Below are 20,408 nucleotides of genomic sequence, written 5' to 3'. Positions count from 1 at the left end.
TCTTATATATTGGTCGGCACAAATATTGTAGGATTAAACCGTTGTCGCGTGAGATTAATCGAAGTGTAGTAAACTTGTCCGAATAGTCATAGATATTAGTTGTATTATAAAGTCTGCAGTATACAAAAAAATGTATATAATTGTTTTATTTTTTTAGTAAGGAATCTCAATAAGTAATATTTTTTAAATTATACGAAATGACATGTATTACAAAAATGAACTTTTGGTTGGTCTTATATCAACACGTGAGCATATGAGTTTGCAATTTATGTCTAATGTTTAAATATAATGCTATATATATAAATATACATATTCATTTTGTGCTGTCTACGTAATTCATTTTTTTTTCAATTATAATAAAAAAAAGTTTAAATATTAAATTGGTATTTGACTTTCATTTATTTTGGTCAATATACTTTTAAAATATCTATTTTGGTACCGATAATATTCATTTTTGTTAATTTTAGTCAATGTAATTTAAAAACATCGTTTTAATTCATGCATTTGTAATCATTTTGATTCCTTCATTTTCATCTCACTTATTATGGTCACTAACATAGGGCGTGTCCAGCAGCACTGATGGTAGAATGAATGATTTTGTTAAATTATATTTAACAATAATTGATTTTTCAAAATCATCATCCAAGTGATGTCTTGAAAATCAATTTGAAGTGATTTTATGTTTTCTTAACATCAATTTTTTTTATTTGCCAAACACGATAAATGGAAATGAGAGTGATTTTGATAATCGCAAGAGTTATTTTGACATGTCAAAATAACTTCCAAACATACCCTTAGTATGACACCACACTCACAACATTTCTTAAAATATAACTATAAATTTGTATTAAAGAATTTCACTGTGTGTAAAATTCATGTTAAAATTTTGCAAGCAGTAACCAAAATGTTTGCTGTTTTGAAGTACACGAATAAAAATGTACGTTTTATATATGTAAAAACTAAAATGAACCAAAATTGAAAATATTGAAACTAAAATAGACATTTTAAGAGCACATGAACGAAAATGAATCCAAATATAAAATACAGGAAGCCAAAATAGTATTAAAAAATTATTTTGGTACATGTATTATTAGATTCGTTTTAATCCTTATAATATTCAATGTTAATCTTAGGTCCTTATATTGTCAAATATTTAATGACATTAAATAGGAAGCTATTATTATTGTATTATTATTATTATTATTACTCCTTAACTTACTCAATAAAAAAAAAAAGACTAATACAAAAAATTAAAATGTAGCATATAGGACCAAAATAGTTTACTGGTGGCGAGCGACGCACAGAAATGGTGATACGATAAAAAAGTGACAAGAAACAGTATAAAAGAAAACAAGAAAATTAGAGGGTGGCATTTGGCAAGAATAGGAAGAAAATGACGTGGGAAAATTATGCCGGAAGTTACGCGGCCGAGGCGCTCTCTTCGCTTTGGTTGGAATTTGTAAACTCACGTCATCCTTCTCCTTCCACATCCAGTACAATAAATCTTATGCTCCTCAATGTTCCCGCTCAGATCTCTGCAACTCCACGAACCTACTTTACTCTCTACCATCTCCTCTTCATCACTGGTATTTTTCTTCTCCTCCATCTGCATTATCATTACTGCGTTTCGTTTATTTGATTTCTGTTCAGTACCGTTTGATCACTGCTACTTTTTTTTTTGTTTTTTTTTTCCATTCTCCATTTGCATTCTCATTCTCATTACTGCGTTTCGTTTATTTGATTGCTGTTCATCGTTTGATCATTGCTACTTTTTTTTTTCAATTTGTTATTCGCGTCGTGATTACTGTGTTTTGTTTGTTTGATTGCTGTTCATCGTTTTACCACTGCTACTTTTTTCGATTTATTTACTCGCGTCATTATTACTGCGTTTTGTTTATTTGATTACTGTTCATTGTTTGATCACCTGCTGCTGGTTTTTCCTTCTCCATTCGCATCCTCATTACTGCGATTTGTTTATTTGATTATTGTTTGATCTGTCATGTGTGTTTGAAATTCGTTTGATAGTTTTCTTTTAGCTTCCGGAGACGTCATTGATTCGGCTTATTCTGCGTGGAATTTGTATTGGTGATTTTCTTTCTTTATTGTTGTTGTTTTGAATTAATCTGCCATCGTCCGGCCTTATTCCTTTGAAACTTTCCGATAATTGTGGCCATTTATTTTCCATCTACATTTGCGTTCCTCGTGCGGATGGATGAAGAAGGGATCGTTGGAACTTTTGTTATTTCTTTATATCGGAATTTATTAAGTTTTTCGATGGTCAAAAGAAAAAAACTTGGCTCCTTAGAGTTAAAAAGGAAAAATTTTCTTCTTACCATTCAATATTTGACAACTCATTATTTTTTATTTTTACGTTTGTCTCTGTTAATTGTCAAATATTTAATGGGATTAAGTGGGATAACTTTAAAGAGCCAAGTTTTTTCTTATTCGGAGTATGATTTTAACTGTGAAGCCAAGTAGCTCCATAGAGGCGTTTAGTGTGCCCGTGCCGATTTCCATATCTTATGGACAATTCCAATCCATGCACTTTCTTTTTTTATTTTTATTTATGTATAATTTTTGTTGATAAGAAACAAGTGTTTCATTTATCCACTTTCTTTATAAATTTTGATCAACATTCCCAACGATACGTAGGAATGTGAAGCCTATTTGGGCAGACAAAATACCCAACCATATATTCTTTGGGCTAGATATCTGTTAAACTGTATTTCTTTTCTTATGCACGGCTATGGGTTACTTTTTTTTGAGGTCATTGTAGATGAATTTTTCTGAGAATTTTGATGCTCGTGTGTTTTCAGGTGTTCGCTGGTAAATGACGAGTGTTAATTTTCTTTCATCTGTTCTGATTTTAAAGGCGAGGCATCAGGGAAGATAGTGATAAAGTTCTTACCGGGTACATGAACATACGGCCACTATGGCTTAATCACAAATTTGACCGTGCATGGTAGCTTGGATGATAGACATTCACCATGCCAGGATCACGTCAAAGGCCATACTTAAAGCCGGCTGTATACATTAGTATGATGGTTTCATTGGTCAGCGTATATCTAGTTGGCGCCTACGTTTATTCGCCAAAAAGCTCTCTGCTTTGTTATATATTTTCTAGTGGTTGTCTCAATGGTGCATTTGAACAGCACCGGCCCACTGCTCAGCGGGAATTAACAGATGAAGAGACTGCAGCTCGGGTTGTAATCAAGGAAATTTTGAAGAGACCTCTAGCTCAGTCTAAGAATCCGAAAATTGCTTTTATGTTTTTGACTCCAGGTCCACTACCTTTTGAGAAGCTCTGGCATAAATTTTTTGCTGTAAGGCTTTTATTTTCAATCTTGGATCTTGAATGCTTTTTTTTTTTTTTGTTCAATTTGTATTAGAGATGATTTTCATCAGTTTATCTATGTTTGAGATGATTTCCACTGCACCTTTAGTCAGCTTGACTTTATTGACTTCGATGCTTAATCAGTCCTTGTCTTTCAGGGTCATGACGACAGATTTTCTCTATATGTGCATGCATCTAGAGACAAACCAACATACACGAGCCCCTATTTTGTAGGTCATGCCATTCGCAGCGAAAAGGTGAACCATGCAGAATCTTTCTTATTATCTGCATGTCTATGTAGTTATTAGTACTAAAGTAGCATTATTTGATGCGTGGCATGAAAATGAACAAAAAAGGCATAATTTTCTCAAACCACAGCACTTGATAAATTAAATTGAACATTTTTTCACATGCCTAATTCCACGATGACTTTTTGACTCCTCTTGATGTGTCTTAGAGTTGTTAAATTGTCTTCAAGAGGCAGATACAACAGGCTGTCAAATGACCAATAGTCAGCAATACGTTTAATTTTCTTCGCTCTGTGTTATCCTTTATTCATCAATGTTATTATTTGTGTATACACAGGTTTTTATTATATGATACTTGTAATTTTGGTTTTTCTTTTTTTTGTCAAACTTATTTTTTGGGCTAAGATCTGATGTCAATACTTGAATGTGATAGTTCTTCTGGAAAATGGTGTCTTGAAAGTGGCAATGGGTGTGAGAACATTGTATTAACTCCATGGTAGTCTCTTCTATCATTATTTGTGATGTCTTGTATCAATCCATGTACTTTTTGTTATGGATGGTAATGCCAATAATGCATAGCTTCATATATTTATTAGCTCTCCTATATGAAATAGTTGGCGATTTGAAACTCTTAGCAAACTATATTCAGGTAGCCTGGGGAGAAATTTCTATGGTTGATGCAGAGAAGAGACTTTTGGCAAATGCACTTCTAGACCCAGATAATCGGCACTTTGTTCTGTTATCTGAAAGGTGGTGGTACTTTTTTTTTTCATCGGTCTTTCGGTAATAGAAGATCGTGCATCATATAGATGCAATGAATTTTTATCTGATCACTATTTATCCTTCCTTCTGTTTCAGTTGTGTACCCCTTCACGACTTTGAGTATGTTTATAACTATTTGATATTTACAAATGTCAGCTATATTGATTGGTAAGGCAACTTTATTTTTTAACATTGGAACACCTTTGCTAGTTAGCTGTTAACTCGATCTTCTTGACCAATCTAAATGACAATGATCTCCTGCCAATCTGATGACAATATTTCTACTCCAGTTTTATAGATCAGGGTCCCCACGGAAATGGCAGGTATTCAGAGCGCATGGCACCTGAAATTGAAAAGAAAGACTTCCGTAAAGGTTCTCAGGTATGTATAGTCGTATATTGAGTTCTAGTACTACATCCAAATCCAACTGCTCGTATAATATTTTTTATTTTCATGGGTATATGTGGCAAAAATCGGATTTTAACATTTATTCAATAACATTTTTTTGCTCGGTAGGGTGTGGGAATGTGGGGTGGGATGTTTATGGTATAAAATATAATACTCTTTTTTGGATAAGTTATCCCATGGAATATGTCTTCATTTTCTCCAAGAGACGGTGTCGATGATTGGTGAGTAATTATTTGTAAAGGAAGTATGCCCTCCATTTACTTTCTTCTTCTCCTCTCTCTCCAGTTTGGGATAGATGTTAATGAACCTATGCCAAGTAAAATTTGCATACTTTGTTGAGGATATAAGCCTGGCAGATAAAGTGAATGAAATCAATCCTTCGTTTGTCTAGTCCTTTATCCATCTTCCCTTTTTTGTATTGAATTCTTTGGTAGATGGAGAGTACTTTCATCACAGCTGAAAATTGTGATGAAATCTTTATTTATTTATTTCTTTTCAATATGTCATATAGCAATACTCACTCCAAATATTTTTAACCTTGTAAATTCAGTGGTTTTCCATGAAGCGACAACATGCTATTATTATAATGGCCGACAGTCTTTACTTTACAAAATTCAAGCGTTACTGCAAGGTAATCTGTTGGTCGTAGTGACCTCATCTGTTACTGTTGTGATGATTTTAGACCGATTATCAGACTCTGCTTCCGAGTTACGACTCGTTCTGTCTTTCACATCTGGAACGTTAGTTCTATATTAAAACAATCTGTTACTAAATCAAATACATGGTTCTTCTGTGTTAGTCGTGGTTTAGCTCTCTAGCTAATGAATATCAAAATTGGAGCGATCAAGTTAACTGTTCTTGCACTCATCTATCTTTCTCGCCAAAGTTTTTGTCCATTCCGTCTTTTGGTATATGAAGGCAGGTTGACTTAATATGGTTGTAGTGTTCCTTAGAAATGGATACTTGAGAGTTGAAGCACATGCTTGATTCTCATACATTAACCTTCGAACTATACCTTCACTAAATTTTTGACAAGTATTTATTTTTCCCTCGCGTTCCTCTCTGCTATTCGTCAAAAAGTTAGTGGGGAGCTGCAGGAGGTTCCTACAATTTTGTCCTTAACTTTTTCTATGTAGTTTCAGCCTACACTGTTTAGCTTAATTAGTATTCTCTTGTAATTTGCTTATTTATTTAAGTTGCTTGCTTTAAATTTAATACATACTTATTCCGTGTTTTTTCTTTCTCAAGTCATTGCTCATCAGAAATTCTGTCCAATAACTTCTTTTATTGCTTGACTTTCTTAGCGAACCAAGGACGGCCCCAACTGCTATGCTGATGAGCACTATTTTCCAACCCTTTTCAACGTCGGTACACGATCCTTCACTGAATATAAACATTATGATTTGACTCTATTATCTGTGTGTCTGATCTGTTCTTTTACATCAGATGATCGACCCCGGTGGAATTGCAAATTGGTCGGTAACATATGTTGATTGGTCTGAGGGAAAGTGGCATCCAAGATCGTATAGGAATCAAGATGTCACCTATGAACTCCTGAAGAACCTTACCGTACGTGACACATAATTTTACTTCTCTTGTGACGTTTACGTTTATGTTTCTAGTATATGAAAACATGGGTTCTGACTTCTGATAATTTTATTATATTCACAGTCGTTTGACGAAAGTGTCCACATTACGAGTACTACTCCGGTACGTAACTATTTTTGTATGAAAAAAATTTAGGTGCTTACGCACCCATCTTTGACTGACCACCATTAAATTTTTAACGAAAGGGGATAGAAATACAGAAAAATATATATTTTTTTATTTAAAAAAATTAATAAAAACTGTCAAATTTTGTTGGTGGTTAGTACGAAGATTGATGTTTGAGTACCTAACTAACTCTCCTTTTTTTTTTGTATTGTGAAGTTAATTTTGTTGATATTTCCATGGGCTTATTATGTGTTTTACTTTTCATTTTGGTTTGGAAAATTTTAAGTCTTGTTTGGGATGGAGCGGGAAACACGGGCATTATGCTACTTGGTTTATCTTAAATTCAAAATATGATCATAAAATATTGAGATTTTGAAATGGAAAGATTATATTATATAAGAAGCTAGCTTGTAAAATTTTATCCCTTCTATGAAAATTTTCTATTTCATCCCGTTTATTTGAACGTGACAATGTGTAAACAAAAATGATGTTAAGGTGAGTTTGGTGTGAACTTTGGGGTGTGAAATTTTCATGTAACTAATTAAAATTAACATTTGAAGTCTTTGTAATATTTTATTCCTTAATAAGAATTTTTTCACTCAAAATTATATTTGTTTTGATTCTGCAGAGGAGGGTGATACTCAAGGCCTGCCTTTGGAACGGAGTGAGAAGACCATGTCATCTATTTGCCAGGAAGTTTTATCCAGAAACTCTCGGAAGACTGTTGCATCTTTTCTCCAATTACACGGCTGTTTAGGCTGTTAGAGGTAAGAGAGAGAAATTTAAACTTTCGTTTACAGGTTCGAGAGGACAATCACATTGAATAATTTTTTTCGTTAATTATAGTCTTCAAATGATTATTCGAGATTGGAAAGCTGCTATTGTATAGTTCTTGGGGGAGATTTTCTCAACTGTTTTTGCCTTTCGTGAATTGAAATATATTCTCTGTTTCTTTGAAGAAAAAAAACTTTGAATAATTTTTTCAATTAGTCAACATCCATTAGTTGATTCTTTTTAGGTAGATTTTTGACATGGAGCCGCCCGAGTTGGCAGCTTGTCATTGGTTGTTCTGATTCGTCTTCTCAACCTTACTTCATTACATCGAATAATTTTTTCAATTAGTCTAATCTCGTTAGAGGTATGTGAGAAATTTAAGCTCTTGTTAACGGGTTCAGACAAGACAACACACTTTTTTATTTTATTTTATTTTAATATTTTTTATTTTTTGAGATAGAGCCTCGAGAATGGAAGAATTCAACCTTCTAGTTCTTGCAATGCAGATAGAAGTCGATCAGAGAGGATATCTGCTTCTTGTATTATTTATTTCTGTACTATCAAATATTGTTGTTATTATCTTTGCTTTTTTTTTTTTTTAAATTATTTAGTTGTCATTTAATTTAAAGAGATGGATTCATCGACTGTAGAATAAGATGAACTCTTTGAACTGAGCTTGCAGCTATTTGTAGCTTTGACAGAGCATTCTTTTTTGTGACCGTTGAATCTATAGATAGATTTATTTTCAAGAATGTAACTGTAGTATTTCTAAAGTTTTAGTTTTAGGTCCATTTAGTCGATACTGTTTCTTTGTTTTTTGTTTTCAATTTTACTTAAGAAATCTAAGTATTTTGACTACTTTTTATGTTTCTTCGTTTATCATATAACGAACGAAAACATTATCACATAATATTCTAATTGATTTTGATAGGAGTAGTTTATATAATTGGTATGTCTTTGAACTTCAATTTTGATAATGTGGATTGAAACATATTTGTATGAAAGTTTTAGTCTGAGATTTGTTTGTTATTTATGAAAATTTAACTCAAGATTCCAACCAAGAGGTCTTAAAGGATAATTGAAATTTTGAAATGATAAGAAATAAAATATAATTATGCAAAGAGTAAATTTAAATGATGTGCAAGTACCAATCTATCAATACTTTTCTCGTAAAGTTTTATAATATTCATATTTCTTCTGGTAAACAATGTGGGAGTGGAGATTTATGTCAATCATATTTATCAACCCAGATACAACTTAATTTATTAAGATTATTAATAACATACTAATAAATCATGACTTTTCATTTTCACCTGCATTTAAATTGTGAAATACAATATTGATAGATATTACGGTAGATAAACAAATAAGTTAAAAATAATTTAATTAATAAATAAATTATCTTTACTTCCTAAATAAATTATATTTTTATAATTAATATTTTATATTTATTTTGGTGGTAATTAATTATATTTTATATGTTTCACTAATATTTATACAAGATATTGAAAATATATCGACATCTATTGATGTATCAATATATTGATGGGTATTTTAAACTTTGGTTAAAAAACATATTTGGTCCTTGAACTTTGAATAAAGTAACGATTTAGTCCCTGAACTTTCAAAAGTAATAATTTAGTCCTTGTACTTTTAAATTTGTTACATTTTAGTCCATGCTGTTAAAATTTTGGTTAGATTTAACGGAAGTGTGACGTGAATGTACATGTGTGCAAATTAAATGGACAACTATGCAGCCGATTGGTTCAATCTCGGTTCGATTCAAATTTGAACCGGTCTAGAAGTACAAATGTTATAAAATGAAAATGTCTTCCCTTTCATCTCTCTTCCTCCTCCTTCCTCTGTTCTCATTTGGTTCTCTTGTTTTTCACCTCCTTCCACAGCGGGCAGCGGCGGTTGCTCATCTTCGGTGGTTTTAACTTTCTTCTCCGGCGGTAAAGTTCCTCGTTCTTCTCTTCGTTTTGTGTTTCATCACAACCTTGCAAGGTCTGCCCCTCTTTCTGTGCTGTACCGATTCGGTGCCGCCATGATTGGATTTAAAAGTGGAGGATTTCGCTATCTCCACTGCAATCTCTTTCGTCTTCTGGATCTTCTTCTTTCGAGAAAATCGAGAAAAAAATTAAAGAAAACTCACAAAGTCGAGAGAATCTTCAATCAAACCATCTTGAAAGGGAAAAAAATAGAAGAAGGGAAGAGGGGAGGAGTGAAAACCCACCATTAGGAAATGAGAGAGGGAAGGGAAGGGTTGTGTTGTTATCCAATGGGAAAATTGGAACCACTGCTCATTTATAATTTATCTTTTATCTAAACCACCCCAGTCGATAGGGGTGGGGTTGACGCCAGCGACAAACTTCTGTATCATGACGGCGGAGAGGAGGAAGAGAGGGAGAAGGGGGCTTTAGGGTGCCGAAGATGGTGCTGGAGAATATACTATGAAGAAGTCGTGAAAGAGAGGACATTTTTCATTATATATATATATTTTTAAGTTCTAAACCGGTCTAAATTTGAACTGATTTGGGATTGAACCAACCGGCTATACAATTGTCCATTTAATTTGTATACATGTACATCCACGTTACACTTCGGTTAAATAGGGACTAAATCGTTACTTTAATCAAAGTTCAGGGACCAAATATGTTTTTTAACCTTAAACCTTCGTTGTCATAGTCAGGGAAATGATTTACTAGGGCTTATTTATGTAATAATAGCACTAGTAATAGTAATTATAATAATAAGAATTTAACATTAACCAAGTTAAGTGTTAAATGATATTTTATCAATTTGTTCAGTAAGTAATTTTAGAGGGTTGAACATTTGTGGCTAGTGGCCACTAATTTTTATACCTTTTTAAGGTTAAAATGTGGTAAATTTGTATAAGATGTAATCAATTTCTGAATACAATATCATAAATTTTGTCCCAGGCCAAAATGTGACAAAATTGTGGCCACTTGAATTTACTTGATGACCAAGTATAATTAAATTATGAATAGGTGGACACTATTGTTGGAAAACCGTCTCCATATCCCCAACTCCAAGCGAGTGAAAGTATGAAACTTTTTGAGATAAAAATAGAGAGGGTTTATTCTAATAAAAGATAAAGTTTGCAACTCCGATGATTTTTATTGAATAGAATTATTATATCATTATTCGTAATTCTTACCATAATTTGTTTAGGAGTTTTCAACGTCAAAACACTATGTTCTATTATTCCTTCTCTCATTTATCTCAACCTATTTTAGCTACCATCTTATTACAAAACATAGATGTGTTAATTAAAAAAGAAGGTAGATATCATTATTATAGAGATCATATTATTCTAGTTTTATTTATTGAAAAGAGAAAACAATAAACTAGAAACGATAATGTTAACCTTAAAATATTTATTTTTAGGAGAATTATTACAAAATTTAAAATAGGTCCCACCAATTACGAAAGTTAAGGTAATTAAAAAGATTTGAGTTTAGAAAAAGGAAAAAAAGTGACGTGACAATAAATGGTGGCGAAGTGTGGCGCTATCCTTGGGACTTCGTGCCGCCACTTCGCTTCCACAGAGCAGAGACGAAAGTGGATGCGTGGACGTCGTACGACCACCCAATCAACGGCCAATATCCATTCCCGCACTCCCAATCCATCCTGACCGTCCGTTCAAAATCCACCGCCGCAACAAAGCGCGGGAAACCGAACCGCGCCACTATATAAGAGTGGCAGCGCCACCAACGGTCGCGTTCGAACAAGTGTGTAATCTCTCAGTTCCATTCCACTTCCAGCCAGCGGGAGCCAAGAGAAGAAATTTGCTGGCTTTTTAGGGTTTCGGCCTCTCTCGATGGCGCCGAAGAAGCGAACAGCGAAGCAAGAAGATGAGCCGGCGGCGGCGGCGGCGGCGGCAGCCAAGCCTGCTCCGACGTCATCGAGGGTAACCCGGAGTTCGGCCCGGCTGGCGGCGAACTCGAAGGCCGGTGGGCCTGTGCCGGAGTTGCCGGTGAGGAAGAAGCCGAAGCGTGCTCAGAAGGAAAATGGGAAGCCGGAGGCGGAGGAGGTCGAGACTGAGAAAGAGGAAGTGGAAGTTGGTGCTGCTTCGGAGAAACTTGGCGGCGAGGATGCGATGAACAGAACCGTTGTGATTGAACATTGGTGAGTTCCTTATTTTGTGTATTTTGATTGGTTTCTCGGAAATCGTCAGGAAAATTGAAAGTAGGTTAAGTTGATTTGAAGTTGAAGTTGAACACTTGAACTTTCAAGGGTTTGAGATGCTCGATTACTTTCTGGTTCGATATTCCCCGCCAAATGTGGTTTTCACATTTAGGGTTTCGCTGGATAATCGATCAGGGCCTCCAATCCGTAGGGTAAACATTTTGACCCATATTGCATTGTTCTTGTGCCGCTCTACCGTCTCCTATGGCTTCCTGTATTCTCAGTTCTCATCATTCAAGTTAAATGTGTTTTTATAGAGTTCTCAAGTTACAGAGAACTACGAAATGAAGAAGAATGGAGAAGGATTATAAGAGAAGCAGCAATGGGAGATGGCGGGGGAAGATGGTGTAGGATTTAAGGAATATACATGAAATGGTGGAAGTTTTTGCATTCTTACTCATAATACTCTTGGAGGGTCGATTATTGTTTGCTTATTTCGTTGGCATACTTTTGAAGTTGAATACTCTTGCTGGGGTAGAGGGAAAATTTTTCATTAGAGGAGCCAACTTTGAGAGGCAAATTAGAGGAAAACTTTATTATCTTAGTTCCGTGTATGTATTTTTTGGTAATCCAAGACAATTTAAGGGGCACCTGCCCCTCCTTGGTTATTGTCTCTGTATTCTTCTGCCTTTTTCATGTCCTGCTCAGTGTTTATATTAAGACACTTTTCAGTTTTCCCCTTAATTTTGTTCTCTTGTAGCAAACAGTGCCAATCGTTCAAGAAAAGGGCCATCGAGGTGCAGAATGGTCTAGAGACTGGTGTTCCTGGCATCACTGTGCTGGTCAACCCTGATAAGGTATCCTTTTGACATCTTTAACTTTCATATGCTATTCTAAAGAGCAGAACTATTCATGGTTCTCTGTTCTCTTATCCCAGTATAATCACAATTTGTGCACGATAATGGTTAGTTGATTTGATTCTCTTTTGAGTTTGTTCTTTGTCTTCCATCTTGTGGAAGGTGGAGGTTATAGTTTCCAAGCATTTCCAGTTTAGTTTTCAAGCTCACATGTTCTCTGTAGGGGCAGAGTCACATTGAGACAGGGAAACCCCTGGTTCTTTAATTTCTGAACTTGCATTAAGTTATATATACACACACACAGTAGTATTAAAGGTCATAAGAGTTGTGATTGTTAGGAGAGTGTAAACAAAGTTTTACGCTAAAGAAGGGATGATCCATAGTATATATAGGTGAAGATAATTATCTCTGTACAAGATATTTTGGATGGAATCAAAAGCAAAGTTATGAGAATTATTTCTATAGTGGACAATATCATATCATTGTAGAGATACTTGGGGGACTCTTGTCTAAACCCAGTCATGTGGGGGAAATCCTCAAAGACAAAACAAAAATGATTTAGTGAGCCTTATAATCATTACAGACTTGTGGATGAACTCGAAGAGGTTCCTTTGTTCGAGGTAAAGAGATCCCAAGGGTATGACTTGTGGTCAACATCTTGTTCCTACACTGTTATTTGTGTAGCTGTGCTTTATCTAAACATTTTGGATAAGTGCAAGCTCTTGTTGTCAATTAGGAGTAGACGAGAGACCTTTGTTGTTAGTCAAGAGTTGACTCTCAGACTCTCATGTTGGGTAGGATTGTTAGAGTTGCAAAGAGTGCAAACAGGATTATTAGAGTAACAAAGAGTGAAAATAAAGTTCTGCATTGGCTATGAAAATGGGCGATCTATGGTATATAAGCAAGAACAATTCCATCCATTGGTATGAGGCACTCAAAGGAACATGTCATCGAAGAGTTTCCAACATTCATTCTCGAGCGAGGTGTGAGTTCAAGACCAAAGAAAGCCAGAGCATCTCTTCCTTTTCGCCTTGCCTCGAGGGCTTACGGGTCCGTGGGCACAGTTGAAAAAGATGTGTCTGTCAAGTTCGGTTCTTCTTAGTTGGGTTGGGCCGGTTCGACCAGAAATGCTATGTTTCTTTCCTCCCCACATCGATAGAAGTAGATAAACGGGGTATTAGGAGTCTTTGATTTGATATTTTCCTGTTGCTGCACGAGGAGGGACAACTTGAGTTTTCATTTTTAGGGCTCAGGTTTTGAACTTCGTACTACCTCAAAAAACGAAAACCAATGAAGGCATTAGAATTCTCACTTTGATTTTCTTAGTTAATAGTGGTAGTGGGGTATGTGAAAACAAGCAAGGGACTTTGGGGAAAAGAGCTGAAATCATACACTGGACACCTCCCTAAGGTATTACAATTCTAAGAATTTCTTTCTAAGATATTGAAATTTAGACTGCATGTTTTGTATCTAATTGAAGTTTAGTTTTACTCACATGGATTTTATCATTTCATTGGAAGAGATTGCTATAAATCAGTGAATTTTGTGCCGTACACTGAAAAGTATATAGGTTTTTTTTTCTCCCTTCTGAATAAAGAAAACTGATATGTTTGTTTAATGAAATTATATATATATATTTCCTCCTCGTTTTGCTATTTTTTTTTAATAATAATTATGCAGCCAAGAAGAGGATGCTTTGAAATACGGAGTGGAGGTGGCGAGAAGTTTATCAGCCTTCTGGTAATTATTGGCTTGAGTCGAGTCCTACACTCCTCAAACGATCGATAAAGTGAAAGTTCACTTATAATTTCTTACCTTCCATTTACAGGACATGAAGCGACCGTTTACTCGTATGAAGGAGCTCGACATGGGGAAAGTAATTTCGAATATTGTTGAGAAGATAAAAGGATGACGAGAGGCATTGACGACAAACTTACCCTTCCTTTAGGAATGGATGTAATGTTGTTTTTTTGTGGTGGTTTGAAGCTAAAGCAAGCAGAGTCGCTTTGATGGTGGGAACTTAGCAAATGATCATTGCCAATGACAATGTTCACTTTGGCTTGTAAAGGTAAAGCCATCAGGTTTGCACAAACATGGTGGATTTGATTGTTTTGGTTTAAGCTTCAAAAAATGAAGTGAAGTATTGCTTGTGGAAACCTACTGTTCTGGTAAGAAAATAGCTCCATTTTGCATCCTTTAATTGTTTGCATTTTAGTCACAATTCCCCCTTATGTTTTATGTTCTTTTTTTTTTTTTTTTGGTGTGTGAATTACAAGAGTTTTCTTTGAATCTATGTTTTAAGCCAAAAATTGGTCATTAGCTTAAGGTTATTTGATAACCGTTTTGTTTTCTGTTTTTGATTTTTAGTTTTTGAAAAACAATGATTGTTTGATAATCAATTTAGTATTTTCCTTTTTGTTTTCAAAATACATTTTGAAATTCTACATAAATTAAAAAAAGCATATATATAGTTTTTAAAAACAAATTTCTATTATTCAAAATCTTATTTTTTCTTATGAAGGTTTAACTTTTTTTTATCCGACATATTTACTTCTAACAAATGTCTTTTTCACTATAAATTTTTTTTCTCCATAAATATCTCTAAAAAGTTTTAATATTTATCATTATTTTTCTTCTCAAAAGTTTTCATCTCTATGTATATATTTTTTAATTTTTTTTAACAAATCACTGTCATTTCTCTCTCTAAAAAATTAATATTTTATGTCTATGTAATTTCATCTTTTTATGTCTTTTCTCTCTTCCTAATCTATTTTTCATTTGAAAATTATATCTTATATTTTCATTCAATTTTCTTTCACCATAATTTTTATTATTTTTTAATTTATTTATTTTCTTGAACAAGCATATTTCGAATTTCATTTTTATCTCTAAACTTTTTCTCACTATAATTTTTCTCTTCCTTTTAATTAATTTTTTTCTTTAATGTATATTTTCCTCTCAACTCTTTTTCACTATTTTTTTTAAACTTTTTTTCTTTATGTCTCTAAAATTTCTATTTCTAAAGTTTATTTTCATCTCTCTAAACTTGTATTTTTATGTCACTACATTAGGATGACAAAAAATTTCCGCAAGATGTGTCTGCACTTCAAGATAGAAAATGCATGTCTCGACGCAATCCCCAATTCCATTTTTTAAATAATTAATATATATTTTATTAACATATTTACTAAATTGCAAATAAAATATTATATATTTTTAAAATTAGTTATTTGTACTAGTGTTTTACTATGTTTAAAATGAATAAGGGGGATAGCAAATAGTATGCAAATAGCTCGATGTCCCGACCATTTTGTGCATTTTGCTATGTCTACATAAAATAGTTATATTGACATGATTAAACTATAATGATAACAAGTCAATTAAAGCATAAGGTATATATACATTTTCAATCATGAGATTGGAAGTTTGAATCCTTGATCTCACATGTACTTAAAAAAAACCTATAATGGTACAAATTGGTTGGCATGTCGTTCGACATGGCTTTTAGGAAACCAATGTCGGTGAGATCTTGCTCTACATCATTTAGCATATGGACAGTTTCAAGACGATCTGATTCCACCACAATAGATGTACTAATTTTTGGGTGAATGGTTTTTAATCCCTCTATTATGACCTATATTGTCAAATAAATTGACACTTTGCCTTAGTACATACATCGTGTATGATTTCTTCTTTCTAATAATTATTTAAGATTCTATTAGTTTCTCAACAATGTAATCAAAATATTTGAAGCATTGTAAAATAATCATTATAACTAGTTTGAACATCATTCCATTGGTAAAGGTAAAATTAAAATCTCCACTCTTGTAATAATACAAAAAAAAAACACTAAAATAAATTCTCAAAGACAAACAAAAGATTTGTTCCCTCTGAAAAAGCTACATCGATCCTTGTATTCATATGATCAAAAAAATAAAAAAAAAAAATCTCATTTTTCATATATAAGAAGTATTAAAGAAGAGATATTTATGTAGATTGAATAAAATAGAAAAGGTATTTACATAAATATAAAAATAAGTATTTTTAAACATAGCAAAAGGTTTGAAACCTTTTAAAAATAATATTATAAAAATGAAGCTCAAATGTAATGTAAATCTCAAAAAGAAATGTTGATATATTTACCAAAGAGAAGAAAAATTATGAAAATTTTTAAAATACACATTAAATCTATATTTATGCTATTTAATAACAATTTTCTAAAAGAAAAAGGATATTTACTTCAAAATTAATAAAATGTCAATCCAATCCAAGTTTAGTAGATAAAGATATAAATTGCTTTTTGGTGAAAAATCTTCATCAATCTATAATTGTTGAAGTAAATAACAAAAGAAATAAATTTTTGATAAACCCTACTTAGATTTAGTTGAATTGTGAATTTATTTAGATCAGTTTGTGTTGAAATAAATTGAACTTACTTGTACGTACATCCTCCATAATTTCTACCCGCTACTATTTATCTTATATTTCTTTTTCACATTTCAATAAATTTTTCAAAATAATTTTAGAATAATAATATTTTAGTGCTATCGTCTTGCTTATCACAATTAAACAACTCACAACTATTTATTTAAACATTCACCTTCTCTCAACTTTCAATTTTAAATGATAGTAAGTAAAAAATACCAACTAACCTATAAGCATAAATATTATTGAGTAATTCATGCATTATACCTTTGAGACATCGGAAAGTTTATATGCTTTTTGTTTGTTTGAGTTTAACAACCATAGAGTGGAAATCAAGTCAACGACTTCTATGCTCGAAAAATATAAGAGTATTTTATCCACTTAGCTATGCTCGAAATATATAAGTCGAGTTAGAATACTTCGTTAAAAGGCATGTAAATTTGAGCGTTACGAAGGAGTGGAAAATTCAAATCCTCACCGGCACGTGAGGTTAAACTATTAACAAAAAAATATATATAGGTTTGAATCAAACAAAAACAGGTGGTTTTTCCCCCCAAGAAACTGGAAAATTGACTAAAAATAGAGAGCCATAAACACAACGCATACGTACCTTTGGGAAGCAGTCGATGATCCAAAGAACACGAGAGAAATTCACTCCCAACCAATAATCTTCTGCTTCAATTTGCTAAAATTTGTTGTATAAAATGCCATCTCCATCCCCTGCGTTCCCTGCAGCAGAGAAAGGCAGCAAGAGGGGCTTTAATTAGCCATTACTTTTCACAGTTTTGTAATTTGCATTTGGATTTGGGGAAAAAAAACACAAATTTAAACCAAAACACGAAAGCAAACAAGCAAAAAAAAAAGAAGAAAAATGATGAACATGATGAACCCTAGAGCCTCCTCTTCTGTCCTCTGTTTCACGCCATTTCTGATCCTCCTCCTGTTTTCACCCTCCGCTTCCGCCTTCAACATCACCAGACTCCTCAATCAATTCCCTCAATTCGGTGCTTTCAATGATTATCTCACCAAAACTCATCTCTTCGAACAGATCAACACTCGCCAAACCATCACCGTCCTCGCCCTCGACAACGCCACCGTCGCCGCAATCGCGCAGAATTCTCTCGATGTTATCAAGCAGATCCTCAGCGCTCATGTGATTCTCGATTACTACGACAATGCTAAATTCAAGAAGCTCGGCACCGACAAGCCTACCGTCCTCACCACCATGTTTCAGGCCACCGGCGACGCCGTCTACCAACAAGGTTTCGTCAAGGTCGTCCACAACCGCAGGGGAGAAATCGAATTCGGATCTGCGGCCAAAAGCGCTCCGTTCACTTCTAGGCTTGTGGAACCCGTCGCTTCTCAGCCTTACAATATCTCCGTCCTTCAAATCAGTTCTCCGATTGTGGTTCCTGGCATTGGTCGTTACAACCTCCCGCCTCCGTCGCCTGAGGCGCCTGAGCCACCGGTTGAGGCTCCGGCTCCGGCGTCGGCTGATGCTCCTGCACCGGAGGCGGACGCTCCCGATGCTGATTCTCCATCGCCGGCTGCCGATGCTCCGTCACCAGCAGCTGATGCTCCGTCGCCGGCGGCCGATGCACCAGACGCGCCGGCGAAATCTCCGAAGAAGGCGGCAGATGCTGATGACGCAGATGCACCGGGCCCTGCCGATGCCGATGCCGCGGACGACTCTGCAGCTTCGCGCGGCCAGATCGCCGGCGCCGGAGTTGTTCTCGGATTGTTGTCTGTTGCCCTTGCTTTCTAAATTGAAGTTGAAATTTAAGCGAAAGAAAGAGAAAAAGAAAAAGAAAGAGAAAAGGAAAAGATGTTAGGATTGTTGATACATTTTTTCTTTCTTTTGTGAAGAAAAAATGGCGGAGATTTCTCCATGCAATGCCTACATTTATCAAAAAGTCCATATGAATGGGGAAAAAAAAGAAATCCAATCATTTCTTTATGATAAAAGACTTATTTGTTATTCATCCGAAATTTGTGTTACTTATATTTCGATATCAAACCTTAAAGAGAAAATCATAAGTTGCTTAAAAAAAATATCAGTACTCTAACGTCAGGTATTTTTAAAATGCTATTTTTTTATACCTCAACGAGTGTCCCAACCAAGGTATTAAATTTTAGGGCAAAATACACTAAAATGGACATTTCGTTCTAGATGGTTTGACCGTGAGTTGACTAACTCTTTTAGATGATGTGGCTGTTAAATGACTTAGTGTATGGCTGATTAGGAAATTTTTATTAATTTAATTTTTTTTTTGCAAAGGAATTTAATAATATTTTTATGAGACTTTTCATCTCCTTCCCCTTTTTTTCTCCTCTCTTTTCCGATGAACTTCGCCGTTGGCCACCTCGTCGCTGCCGCTCCAGCGCTCGTTATCATCTGCCTTCTCGCTCGCCCCTCATCCCAGACCTGGAACAGGAAACCCTTCCAGATCTGAAAGTTTCACCCACCAAGCTCGTGTCTCGGTTATTCATATCACTTTCTCCGTTTGATTCTTGTGCGGCCCCTGAGAACGAAGAAAAGACGAGTGATCTGCTCCCCTTGTAAAAGGTTACAGTAAATTATAGCTTTTTTTTTTTTTTCTTTTTTGCCTTCTGATACTGTTTGTGGTTTCTTATGATCGGGTCATTTGTCAATGAAGCTCTTCGTTTACTTTATTTGACTCTAAATCTGTTTTTGAGTTGCTCGAACTGAAAAGGGAATTGCATTTCGAAGACCTTAATCGTAATCTACCATTGAGGAATCCAATTCGAGAGGCTTGTTCTTGTTTGTAATTGTTATCTGCATTTGGGTTTTGTCGTTTGGAAATTTGTGACTATTACATGTGTGGAATACTTCTTCTGGGATAGGAAATTTCACGATTTCTAGGGCTAGAATTAGCTGCGACGTGCTTTGTGATTGGATTTCTTACACTCATTTGGTGCAGAGAAGGGATTTTGAGATGGATGTACAAATGAAGGACGAAAAGAACATGGAAGAGGAAGATAATGTTGAATCTGAAAGATTTTTCCGTACAAGGGAAAGGCTTCTGCCCTTGACGAAAAGTTGGAGAAATCAAGGCTTGCTGAAGCCAAGCCCATCTCCTTGTAAAGGCATTTCAAACGGCAGGGAAGAGGTGGCGGCCGGCGACGAAGCTCACCGAAAAAGGGAAGAACAAGGAGATGAAAAATCTACCCACCATAAAATATATATATATATTATATTAATAAAAATTTCCTAATCAAATATACAGTCAGCCATTTAACAGCCACATCATCTAAAAAAGTTAGTCAAATAACAGTCAAACCATCTTAGAGACCATTTAGAACTATTTTGTAAATTTCAAGAACTAAAAGTGTATATTTTAAAATTTCAGGAATCAAATAAACACTTGCTTCAAACTTTAGGGATCAAAAGTATATTTTGCTATAAATTCTAACATAGATGACCATCACAAAATTTGAATACATTCCTTCTCAATTAACCCTAATTATTTTAGATCGATAAACCCTAGGATAGTTACAAGTTAAATATATGTTGACATCTTTAATATTTTGAAATGTATTTAATTTAGCCTTTATTGTCAAGAAATTTTACCTTTAGTATCTTGGGTTTCTACAATTTTCCATTATATATTTTTTGTTGGTAAAGATTAGAATTGGTTGACAAGCATGATACTTGAGTTGGTTAATTAAGACAATTATGCCGCCTAAGAAAAAATTGACATTTCTGGCCACTTT

The 20,408-nt window shown here is 34.3% G+C and overlaps 3 protein-coding genes across 3 annotated transcripts; all 3 read left to right on the top strand.

The window, feature by feature from the left end:
- Positions 1-1,372: 1,372 nt before the first annotated feature.
- LOC111004663 (glycosyltransferase BC10) lies at positions 1,373-7,353 on the top strand. The gene is made up of 11 exons (XM_022275768.2): positions 1,373-1,586; positions 2,817-3,323; positions 3,493-3,591; positions 4,232-4,332; positions 4,441-4,512; positions 4,635-4,725; positions 5,303-5,383; positions 6,057-6,116; positions 6,199-6,321; positions 6,424-6,462; positions 7,094-7,353. The coding sequence occupies exons 2-11, from the start codon at positions 2,988-2,990 to the stop codon at positions 7,220-7,222; spliced, it is 1,131 nt and encodes a 376-aa protein (XP_022131460.1). The 5' UTR covers positions 1,373-1,586; positions 2,817-2,987; the 3' UTR covers positions 7,223-7,353.
- Positions 7,354-10,799: 3,446 nt separating this feature from the next.
- On the top strand, positions 10,800-14,448 carry LOC111005187 (uncharacterized). Its single transcript, XM_022276611.2, has 4 exons — positions 10,800-11,391; positions 12,152-12,248; positions 13,929-13,988; positions 14,077-14,448. The coding sequence occupies exons 1-4, from the start codon at positions 11,084-11,086 to the stop codon at positions 14,158-14,160; spliced, it is 549 nt and encodes a 182-aa protein (XP_022132303.1). The 5' UTR covers positions 10,800-11,083; the 3' UTR covers positions 14,161-14,448.
- Positions 14,449-17,076: 2,628 nt separating this feature from the next.
- Positions 17,077-18,667, top strand: LOC111004969 (fasciclin-like arabinogalactan protein 14). The gene has a single exon (XM_022276298.2). It carries the CDS (start codon positions 17,545-17,547, stop codon positions 18,436-18,438), a length of 894 nt encoding a protein of 297 aa, XP_022131990.1. The 5' UTR covers positions 17,077-17,544; the 3' UTR covers positions 18,439-18,667.
- Positions 18,668-20,408: the final 1,741 nt, after the last annotated feature.

Source organism: Momordica charantia (assembly GCF_013281855.1).
Source record: "Momordica charantia cultivar OHB3-1 chromosome 8 unlocalized genomic scaffold, Mcharantia_2.0 BLBB01000008.1, whole genome shotgun sequence".
NCBI lineage: Eukaryota > Viridiplantae > Streptophyta > Magnoliopsida > Cucurbitales > Cucurbitaceae > Momordica > Momordica charantia.
The sequence above is the reverse complement of the archived record's forward strand: the minus strand, read 5'-3'. Positions and strand labels throughout refer to the sequence as shown.

What these genes read in the sequence shown, in the direction of transcription:
- LOC111004663 (XM_022275768.2), top strand. Translation starts at nt 2,988, where the DNA reads ATGCCAGGATCACGTCAAAGGCCATACTTAAAGCCGGCTGTATACATT. An exon ending in AATTCAAGCGTTACTGCAAG is followed by an intron (nt 5,384 to 6,056) that starts GTAATCTGTTGG and finishes TGACTTTCTTAG; the next exon opens with CGAACCAAGGACGGCCCCAA. An exon ending in ATTTTCCAACCCTTTTCAAC is followed by an intron (nt 6,117 to 6,198) that starts GTCGGTACACGA and finishes CTTTTACATCAG; the next exon opens with ATGATCGACCCCGGTGGAAT.
- LOC111005187 (XM_022276611.2), top strand. Translation starts at nt 11,084, where the DNA reads ATGGCGCCGAAGAAGCGAACAGCGAAGCAAGAAGATGAGCCGGCGGCG. An exon ending in ACCGTTGTGATTGAACATTG is followed by an intron (nt 11,392 to 12,151) that starts GTGAGTTCCTTA and finishes GTTCTCTTGTAG; the next exon opens with CAAACAGTGCCAATCGTTCA. An exon ending in AGAAGTTTATCAGCCTTCTG is followed by an intron (nt 13,989 to 14,076) that starts GTAATTATTGGC and finishes TTCCATTTACAG; the next exon opens with GACATGAAGCGACCGTTTAC.
- LOC111004969 (XM_022276298.2), top strand. Translation starts at nt 17,545, where the DNA reads ATGATGAACATGATGAACCCTAGAGCCTCCTCTTCTGTCCTCTGTTTC.